At 42.4% G+C, this 11,098-nt stretch overlaps 1 protein-coding gene across 1 annotated transcript; it reads left to right on the plus strand.

Annotated features, from left to right (window-relative positions):
* Positions 1 to 900: 900 nt before the first annotated feature.
* Positions 901 to 10,010, plus strand: cbsb (cystathionine beta-synthase b). Its single transcript, XM_070975978.1, has 14 exons — positions 901 to 1,201; positions 1,760 to 1,866; positions 3,731 to 3,865; positions 3,951 to 4,030; positions 4,119 to 4,323; positions 4,958 to 5,049; positions 5,319 to 5,441; positions 5,583 to 5,667; positions 5,774 to 5,879; positions 6,260 to 6,337; positions 6,434 to 6,568; positions 7,281 to 7,389; positions 8,511 to 8,595; positions 9,456 to 10,010. The coding sequence occupies exons 1-14, from the start codon at positions 906 to 908 to the stop codon at positions 9,611 to 9,613; spliced, it is 1,794 nt and encodes a 597-aa protein (XP_070832079.1). The 5' UTR covers positions 901 to 905; the 3' UTR covers positions 9,614 to 10,010.
* Positions 10,011 to 11,098: the final 1,088 nt, after the last annotated feature.

An 11,098-nucleotide genomic window follows, 5' to 3' on the forward strand; every position in this document is an offset into this window, starting at 1 on the left:
TGAAAAGTCAGTGACTTCTTGAACACACCAGCAACCCTCAGATGTATTATCCACAGGGGCGATTCTAGGGTCAGAGCTTTAGGGGTGCTGAGCACCCAATGAGCCCCACCACAACCCACAACCCCACTCTTTTTTCACACAAAACCAAAAAACGTTTATTGAAAAATAATTTTGGATAATCATTATGACATTTATGAGAGAAGAGCGTCATCTTTTGGGGAAAAAAAAACTGACTTTAAAGACGTGCAAGTCTTTGAAAATTTCAATGAAATCTTTAATGCCACAAAGCCATCACATACTGTATATATGCACAATATATGTGTAGATTATTTACAAATGGCCATCTCTAACCTACTTTCACATCTGTCTGAACTTTTATACACCAATGTAAATCTGAACAACTCTAAAAGGAAACAAGAGTGAGACAGCTTTGGAACAACTTACTTCATTCACAACAACAACTAAGCGGATTCTCAGAGTGTCTGTATTGTGCTGGACGACGGGCTGTGGTCCTGCAGAGCAGTAACTGCAGGTAACTTTGAAGAGAAGTAAAGTTAGTGAAAAGAGGATGATACCATTAGGTGGGGGTGTTTTCATTTTCATTCTTAAAATCTAGATTTAAACCACAAACTATGGATTGAGTTTTGGACATTATCTAAGCCTGTCAAATGTGAACTAAATCTTTAGAATAACAACATTTCTTACTCCAGGTTTTTGGGGTGCTGAATTTCAATTTAGGGGTGCTGAAGCACCCCTAAAAAAGGGCTAGCCTCGCCCATGATTATCCATGTGATGTTTAGCCAGATTCAAGCAGAACAAGAGCGCTGGTATACGTTCCAGTTTGAAAGGCTTTGTGTGTGTTCATGTGTGACTGTAACACCGTCCCGTCTCCCCACAGGTGAGCCATGCCCGCTGTTTCTGACAGTTCCTCTTTGGAAGATGCTCATACTCTTTGCCCACACACAGCAAAACTGATAACTGCAGATGTCACTTGGGGCCAAAAGTCTGCAAATGGACAACAGGACAGTGTCAAGGACCAAGATGAATCCTACCGCGAGAGCCGGGAAAGCAGTGAGAGTGAGCCGAAGAACAGAAAAGCGACTGCTGATCAGAGGAACTGGATCCGCCCTGATTTGCCCAGCAGATGCACCTGGAAGCTGGGCGCACCACTTTCAGGGTCCCCTCATAGCCACCCAGCACGGTAAGTCAAATTAATGAAAACTTTGAGAATAAATTCAGTGGTTAAGGATAAGGAGCAAAAAAATCTGAAATCACTTCAAACAGTCTCTGTGATATCTCTGTGAAAGCACTGTGTGACAACACAGCTGTGACAAACACTGATGACTCAATGCCACTAAAAGTGCCTTTTGGAGTTTTCTCAAAACTGTTTATATAGTTTTACAGCTTTACTCACTATATAATACATTGTGTGTATGCTGAATGCATTTATTTCCTCATAAATCATTTGCAAAGCTGATTATTATTGAAAGTTTTACACCTACATTGTTTACATCCACGTTCGTTAATTTCTGGTCTTCTTTATTTCCATCGTTGGTGCGTGAGTTCATTTCTTGGCTGCCCCCTGTTGATCTTTGAAAAGCCCTCCTGAGAATCTTTAATGTAAATGAACTTGACCTTTTGTTTGACAACAGGTTCGATGAAATGAGCATATTTACATCAAACTATGATTGGACAAAGAGGACCATGTGTTGTACTAACAGCCGGCTGATGGTGATTTCTTTCTCTCCTCTGACCACAGCACCACTGCCCCAAGCATCCTCCCAAACATCCTCGGAAAAATCGGACACACACCTCTGGTCCGTTTGAACAAAATCCCAAAGGAGTTTGGACTGAAGTGTGATATTTGTGAGTGAAAGCTTTAATATAATCCCTGCAAAGCTAACATTTGACATCCACACCCACACATGCTTACGTATCAGCTTTTGCTCATTTAAATGGTTCAGTGAAGATGAAATGGACTGCAGGAGACACACTAACTCTTAATAACAGGACTGTTGTTCTCCTTCTTGGATCAGGCAGAAAGTTGAGAAGTTTCAGCGTCCAGTGGGACAGAAAAAAGAGTCTGCTGGATGTAATTATAACTTAGCAGTGGATTAGAGAGTGAAGCCTTACCTGGTCTTGGGCAGGACTGAGAATTGAGGACTGAGGATTTCTTTCTGGGAATAAGTCATGCAGACAAACATTAAACTGATACATGCAGGTGGAGGTGCTGTCATTGCTCTTATCGAGGGCTGTTGATACTGCTGCGTCCCTGTTGGCTTCCTGCTGAAGAAGCTGCTGTTAAGAAAGCAAACTTTAAGGTATCACGTAACTTGTGCCCTTATGTGGGACTGTTGGGGTTTTGTCCGAGGCAGTGGGCTCTCATGGATGGGGAGGGAGGAGGAAATGAAAGACTTGTTCTTTTAGCCAACAGAGCAAAGCCACATTTAAAACAAAACTTTAAAGTATTCAGGCTGTTGCTCCATTTAGTATTTAGTTGATTTCAGTACAGTATTTCACCATCTCACTCTGGCAACCGGTGAGGTTTTTGGGTTCAGAGAGGATGAAAGCTGTCAAAGGCATCAGTTTAAGCCTTCTAAGAAAAGCCCTTTTACGCTCCCTTAAACTGATGAAAGAGAGGTTTTAGTATGTTCCCATGGCTTAATCAGACCAAGAACCTTACACTCAATGCTTAGATGGTTTTCACGTGACAGGGATTACTCTCGACTTCACTCCAGATTTAACTGTAGCTGCCTCAAATTTGTAGCAGTGGGCAGCTGGAGCACCAGAGTTGAGACTGTGTCTGTGAGAGACCTTTGGATGACTTCACCTTCCTGAATAAAATGTCCAAAATTTACATCATTTCAGTTTTTTTTCATAATCTGCTTTTTACACTGGTCTGCAAAGCATGGGTGTTATACTAATGACATTAACAGTGACGCTGTTGGTTTAAACTCAATGACATGACAGCACAAATAAATTTTTTTTTTTTTTTTTTTTTACCACTTCATGACTATTACTTCATTGAATCCCTTCCAGACTCAGATTAGGACTCAGATTAGATAAAATAAAATACAATCTGATGTGTTCACATGAGCAAATGACATCACATGCGTTCTTTTCTTGTTCTTCTTGTTCTTCTTGATCTTCGTGTTCCTCTTGTTCTTCTTTTTCTTTTGTCCTTATTTTTTCTTGTTCTTCTCTTTCTTTTTGTTCTTCATCTGCTTCTTGATCTTGTTCTTCTTTTTCTTCTTGCTCTTCTTCTTCTTGCTCCAGTTCTTCATGTTCTTCTCGTTCTTGTTTGTCTTCACAGTATAAGCCGATTATGAGGAGTGATTCTTGAATATTTTTTTCTCAAATGTTCAAGAAAATACGCAGAATGATAGGGAGTTACTGCTGACACACACAGCCATCAGTGCATCAGCTTTAACTGAATGTCATTCTTGTTTTTACTGTCACTGATCTCCACAAACAAAACACAAAGAAGACATCACCACCGTGTGGAACAAAAATAAAACGACACACATTAAATAGATTCTCTTTTCTTATAACCCGATTGATAAATCAGCAGATTAGCTGAAACACTAATGACAGATTTTCTTTTTTGAAATGAAGTGATAAACTAAAGCACTGAATAAATTTTACATACGGTCTATCACATGATCCTTTCAAGTTCTAAATCAAACCACAACACACTCAGTGACATTTTCTCACCTGTGACTGTGTTTAGTGGCCAAATGCGAGTTCTTCAATGCAGGAGGCAGCGTGAAAGATCGGATTGCGCTCCGGATGGTGGAAGATGCTGAGAAAGCCGGGATCATCAAACCAGGAGACACGATCATCGAGCCCTCGTCTGGCAACACAGGTACCTGATACGGAAACATGCAGGATGTGAAAACAAACAGTGATTCTATCTGACCGACAAATCCTCCTGCTGTGGCTGCCTGCAGGTATTGGCCTCGCCCTGACAGCTGCAGTGAAAGGCTACCGCTGCATTATAACCATGCCTGAGAGGATGAGCATGGAGAAGGTGTGCAGCTCTTTCAATGATCACAACTTTTCCCCAATTCATCCTGAGACGTTTGGTTCACTGAAATCTGGTCTTACTGTGTTTTTAGGTAGATGTGTTGAGAGCACTGGGGGCAGAAATAGTGCGCACACCCACTTCTGCAGCCTTTGATTCCCCAGAATCTCATGTAGGCGTGGCCTGGTGTCTGAAGAATGAGATCCCCAACTCACACATCCTTGACCAATACCGTAATGCCAGCAACCCTCTGGCTCACTACGATACCACAGCCGAGGAGATACTGGAGCAGTGTGATGGTTTGTGCTAAAGAGTTTCTCTTTATGCAGTGTCGTCCGTTCAATAAATTGTATCTTAGTGATACATTTTTGTTGTTTTGGGTCTTTACTTCAGCACATTGGATTTGTCTGCTACAACTTCTCCCTTGGAGGGAAAAACTAATGATTTTTAAACATGAAAAAATGATTTCAAGACAAACACTGATGCATTATAACATACTTTCCCTAAACTGGATTCTTCTCTGACACCCCATCTAGTGTTAGATACCGGTGTCAAGTAAAAAGTTAACTGACCAACACAGCTGGCTAAAGAATGGTTGGTTTATATTGCTACTGGCCATTGACAACATGTTTGTAATCCTCAAAAGTAATACTGCTACATGCTAGCAGCTCATTACATTCATAACATAAGATAATAACATACCTGTACTTTGAGCTAAATGCTAACTTTACCAAGCTAACATGCTGGTGTTGAACACATTGACCTATTCACCATCTTAGTTTAGCATGTAAGCATGCTAGCATTTGCTAATTGGTACAAAACAGATTGTACAAGGAGAGCAGTATAGGTATGGAAGACTTTTTATGTTTTGTCCTCGAGAAGATGAACTTATAGTGCTGTTCAATAATGAAGAAAATGTATGTCCCCTTTCAGGTAAAGTGGACATGTTGGTGGCTGGAGCTGGCACAGGTGGGACACTTACTGGTGTTGCTCGGAAGCTGAAGGAGAGGTGCCCAAATGTCAAGGCAAGACACACACACACACAGACACACACCCTATTGTGATGAATCTGAATGTGTTTCATTTCGCAGAATTTATGGACATGAATAAAGAGATTTGTGTGGAAACTGTGATGTACAGATGAGGTTACTCATGTTTCAGGGCAGGGGGAGGGATTTTTTTTCTTTCTCAGAAACCACACCAAACCTGCTCATTCAAACATACTAAGACTGGTAGTGGTGACCCTTTAATGTTTATGCTGCAGCATTTCCAGTCTTGACGCTGTTGTCTTTAGATAGTCGCTGTGGACCCTGAGGGCTCGATTCTGACTGGTTCAAAAGAGGAGAGTGAAAAGAAGACGTCTTTTGAAGTGGAGGGCATTGGATACGACTTCATCCCCACGGTGCTGGACAGATCTGTGAGTGTGCTTTTGCATGCGTGCATTTGAATATGCAAGTTCTGGTTTGTTCAGCATACTGAGCCTCTTATAAAGGAACAATAATCAAGTGTTTTGTGACATTGTTCTATCTACTGCCCTCTCCCTTCTAAATCTCTGCAGGTTGTTGATATGTGGTATAAATCAAGCGATATGGAGACATTCACCATGTCCCGCAAGCTGATCAGAGAGGAGGGTCTTCTGTGTGGTAAATTCTGTTTACGTTTTGTTGGTATTGTAAACTTCACTGCATTTGTCATGTGGACGTTTTTCACATCTTTTCTGCATTTAATAATTTGCCTGTTTTACTGCAGGCGGCAGCTCTGGCTCAGCCATGGCAGCAGTGGTGAAGATGGCTCAGCAGCTTGAGGAGGGGCAGCGCTGCGTGGTCATCCTGCCTGACTCCGTCCGCAACTACATGTAAGAGATACGTTCACTAAACTATCAGACCTTTACTTCCATTACTGCTACACATGAGTATTGATCCCATGCTATCACATTTACCAGGGCCTCAGTGTCATGCTTTTTGGACTTTTGGTGTATGTAAAGCTGATATATATATATATAGTTAACATATGAGTGTAATATATATCCGCCTGTGTAGTCCCCATGTTTCAGTTATCTTCTTTTACTCAAAGTGAGCTGCTTCTCTAATTAACACTGAAAGTCTAGGAGCTGACATATTTTAGGTGCAAGCCTGACTAAAACCCCGAGGATGACGAAAATGTGACAGAAACCAGAGCAGCCTCCAGTCTGTTTTTGTCATGTGGTCAAACTCACTGCAGTCAGTTTTACCTTAGGTCAAAGTTCCTGAGCGACAAGTGGATGTGTGAGAAGGGCTTCCTCAGCCCGGAGGCTCCGGTGCCTCTCAAACCCTGGTAAGAAAGTCAACCATAAGGGTAAAACAGGGCAGTTTATCTAAACCATAGATTAGTGTTAGTGTAGATTCTCATTTGTCTTGCTCTCTCTTACAGGTGGTGGAACATGACTGTCGAGTGTCTACACCTGTCTGCTCCCCTCACTGTGTTGCCATCTGAGTCCTGCCAGACGACCATTGAGATCCTGACGGAGAACGCATTTGACCAGGCCCCAGTTGTAAATGAGTCAGGGTACATCCTCCTCAAGAGATTCTGTTTATTGATCCCCGAGGGGAAATTGTTTTTGTTGCAGTGCTCCTTACAAGGATAGAATCAGAATAAAATTAGAAAAGAGACAGAAAAAATATATATATAAAATATATCTATCTATATCTATATCTATATCTATATATATGTATAATACAAAATATACCACAAAATATAAAGCAGAATATAAAATAAAATATATATACTGAGAAAAAATAACAGTATATACAAAAGGATGTGCAAAGTTGAATTTGGTCAAAGACCAGTTTCTGTTGGCGTCTACTATCCTCAGCCTGCTGCCCCAGCACGCAACAGCGTAAAAATACTGTAGCACTAGCCACCACAGACTCATAGAAAATCCTGAGCATAGTCCGGCAGATGTTGAAGGACCTCAGTTGCTTGAGAAAATAGAGACGACTCTGGCCCTTCCTCTAGAGAGCGTCAGTGTTCTTTGCCCAGTCCAGTTTATTGTCAATATGTACACCCAGGTACTTGTAATCCTCCACAATGTCCACACCGACCCCCTGGATGGAAACAGGGGTCACCGGTGCCTTGGTTCTCCTCAGGTCCACTACCAGTTCCTTAGTCTTTGCCACATTTAGTTGCAGATGGTTCTGCTCACACCATGTGACAAAGTTGTCCACAGCAGCCCTGCACTCATCCTCACCACCCTCCTGTTTTTGTGTGTGTTTCACAGTGCGATCCTGGGGATGGTGACTCTGGCAACCATTCTGTCCTCTCTGTCGGCTGGGAAAGTCGAACCCTCAGACGCTGTCATCAAAGTGCTCTGCAAGCCTTTCAAACAGGTCCGTCATTAGAAACACATGGAGTGCATTGACACATTGATGGCAAATATATATACTCCACATTATATGCATTCAGTGTTAAAGCTGCAGTGAGTAAGATCGAGATGAGAGCAGACTTAGCCTGAAAATCTGAACCAACACAAGTTCCACGTCACTCCCCCTCCCTCTCCGCTGCACTCATGCCCTGCCTCCGAGCCCCTCCCTCCGCTGCACTCATGCCCTGCTTCCGAGCCCCTCCTCCCTGTGGCGTCTGCGCGACTGCCGTGACAACCAGTAATGTTAGCCTTAGCGTCGGAAACAAGCTAACTCTGTCCAGCTGCTACATCACAGTCGCTAACATACTGTACGCGCTGCGGAGTGTTACTGTAACAATCACCATATTAGCTTTATGGTTATTTGCTGTCTTAGCGTATATGCTGTTGTTGGCACCGGCGGTATGGGCAGTTTCTCCTTTGCGGGTGGCTGTTATTCCGCCATAGTTTTCACTAGCCTTCTGACACCGCTCACAGAGCTGTTTGACTGAGCGGCAGCCGGCAGCATGACGTCAGCCTTAGCATTGGAAACAGTCTAACTCTGGCCAGCCGCTACATCACAGTCGCTAACATACCATACGCGCTGCGGAGTGTTACTGTATCAATCACCATATTAGCTTTATGGTTATTTGCTGTCTTAGCGTATATGCTGTTGTTGGCAGCGGTGGTATGGGCAGTTTCTCCTTTGCGTGTGGCTGTTGTTCTGCCATAGCTTTCACTCGCCTCCTGACGCCGCTCACAGAGCTGTTTGACTGAGCGGCAGCCGGCAGCATGAGCAGAGGGAGGGGGCAGTTCGCAGCGTGTGTGAGTAGTGATTGACAGATGTCAGACACTCCCTCAGACGCTCCTCTGGCTCTGATTGGTTGTTTTGTGTCAGGTGCGGTGGATTCTTGCAAATCGCAGTAGGAGCAGTAGGTGGGACCAATGGAGCCGTTTTTTTTTTTTTCACAGATTACATGTTTCATGTACTGCTGTCTGGGCATAGGGACAGTTTTAGCAAATATGACAAAAAAATATTTTTACACAAGTTACCTACTGCAGCTTTAATACATTTACGTGCGTCCAATCTCTCTACACTTGTACTCCCAGGTACATCTGACAGACAACCTGGGGATGCTGTCCCAAATCCTTGAAGCAGACCACTTTGCCCTGGTGGTGCATGATCACGCCCAGTGTAAGATACTTTAATAGCATTTTCTTTGCCATTTTGCATGTATTTGATTGAAGAGTACATAGGTGTCAGGAAATGAAAGGTGAGAGGAGATGGGGAAATGGCCCTGAACTGTCAATGGTTAGGATGAGCTGAACCAGGGTGTGAATGTGATCAAACTGCTGCTGTTTTCAAGATTTTACAACTAACAATTGTTTTCATTATGGGTTTATATGCAGCTTATTTTCTCCATTAATTGATTAGACGTTAAAATGTCAAAACACCCATTGCTATTTCCCAGAGTGTAAGGTGATGTCTTCATTTTGCTCGTTTTATATGACCATGGCCAACATGAAACACATTTAAAGTTATAAAAGAAACAAATCGTTGCAGCTTCATTCACATGTGGCCAAAAAGCCTAAACTGAAGCTTGTTAGTGGGTTTTTTACAGTGCAAAAAGGTCTTTATATTTATTGTTAAAAAATCCCTTATAATAAATCAACCTGTTAGAATCAATGTAAAAATTTGCCCTGCAGTATGTTTACAGTTTCCTTTCTCAACAGCGCACTAATCAATTCTTTTTGCATTGTCTGTGACCACCATTTTACACAAGGAGTCCATTAAGGACTCCCTCTCGCTCTTTTGCAATTGTCTTCAAGCAGTGGCGCCCCCTGAAATTTCCCAGAAAAGCTCCTCCTGTAGTCTCTAATGGTTGCCTGGCAACTGCTCAGAGCCAAGAAATAGTCTGACACTTAACCCCGGATGAAATGGCGAACTGGTTTTTCACCGGGTTAAACAAACGCGGTGTAATGTGTTAATTAGTGAGCTTTAGTGGTGCTGATTTTGTAATGTCAGTGTAACAACGGTCTACGGTCTCTCTCCAGGTAAGGAGGATGGGTCCGTTTGCCAGAGGCAGATGGCGTTCAGCGTCGTGACATCGACTGACATGCTCAAATACATCACAACACACAAGGAGCAGGACCACTCATCGTCTGAATGCCCGCTGTCAAACACAATGTCTCTGTCACCAGTCTCTGTGTAAGAGTCCACATTCTGATACCATGTATACTGCATGTATAGCTGAAATGAGCTACAGATGTATATTAACCTGCAGGGGAATATAGTCCCAAGCAATGACATGTTTTACAAAGTTTTGAGTAATGTTTGCTAAAAACTACAACACCCTGTTTTTGGAAAAGACTTTTTAAAACATGCATCTGTATAGTTTTTATCTGTTTTATAAGATCATTAGTAGGAACACTTGAGCTGGGGATGAGTGCCGCAGACAGCAGGGAAGCCTGAAAGGAGTCAGAGATGAACGCATTGTTGGTTTTACATTTGAATGAGATTTGCTGACAATAAGGACAATATAGAAAAAAAGCATCTTTAATTAATTAATTAATGCCTTAATTTGTCTTGATTGTGCTTACTCTATTATTAGTAGACCATCACAAGTAATTAAATCAGAAGTAATTAAAAGTTCTTTGTGTTGCTCGAATGGGTATCATAAGGTCAGACTGAAGGAAGGACTAGACAAAACTCAAATCTTAAGTCAAGGTCCACTTACTAGCTTTTAATGGATGGTCTCCTTGATCTTCAGTCGTTCACTGACTTGTGGTCAGTGACTCTAATCCCTTCTCATCTCTTCCCAGTCAGCGCTGTTGCTTAACTTGTTTGACCTTCACTGCAGGATGATGTACATGCAGATTCTCTCATTCATCTAGAACAGCTCAGTTTCTCCGTGTACATCTTGAATCTCTCTCTCACACATGTACGTAAGAGATGATTTAATGACATCACAGCTAGTCTGGAGGTCAGTCATGGTCCAATAGCACCTTACACAAGTACTTAAAACATCCAGTGCTCACACGCTGAGCATTGATCTGTCAGTGAAGTAGGAGGAATCTTGTGTCCAGCAGTCAAAAATCAATACATTCATATATTCTGGATTTTTCAATGAGGAGTGGATGTAATTAAAAGAATTTCTAATAAAAAAGACATGAATTATTATTCTGAATATTTTCATGGGTGTAAAAGAAGTCTGAAGAGGATTTTTAATAATACAGTATGCTAAAAATGTCTCAATTAAAAAGAATCCTGATCATTTTTTCCTCACCTCTCCTCATTTTACCTGTTGTTAACGTGCGGTGTCTCTACAGACCAGAAGGGGGCAGTCTGAACACACTGCAGGGACACAGGGGCTGTGTCCATGTATAATGCATGTTGTGGGGACATAAGTTTATTTACAGAGTCACATTGTGGGGAGTCGCCATACTTGTGGGGACAAAATGCAGATCCCCATAATGTCCATCCATCCATCCATCCATTATCTATACCGCCTATCCCTTTCGGGGTTGCGGGGGGCTGGAGCCTATCCCAGCTACAATGGGCGAGAGGCGGGGTACACCCTGAACCGGTCGCCAGCCGATTGCAGGGCCACATGCAAGGACAAACAAACATTCACACTCACACTCACACCTACGGACAATTTAGAGTCACCAGTTAACCTAATGAGCATGTTTTTGGT

The sequence above is a fragment of the Chaetodon trifascialis genome, chromosome 12 (genome assembly GCF_039877785.1).
Source record: "Chaetodon trifascialis isolate fChaTrf1 chromosome 12, fChaTrf1.hap1, whole genome shotgun sequence".
NCBI classification, from domain to species: domain Eukaryota; kingdom Metazoa; phylum Chordata; class Actinopteri; order Chaetodontiformes; family Chaetodontidae; genus Chaetodon; species Chaetodon trifascialis.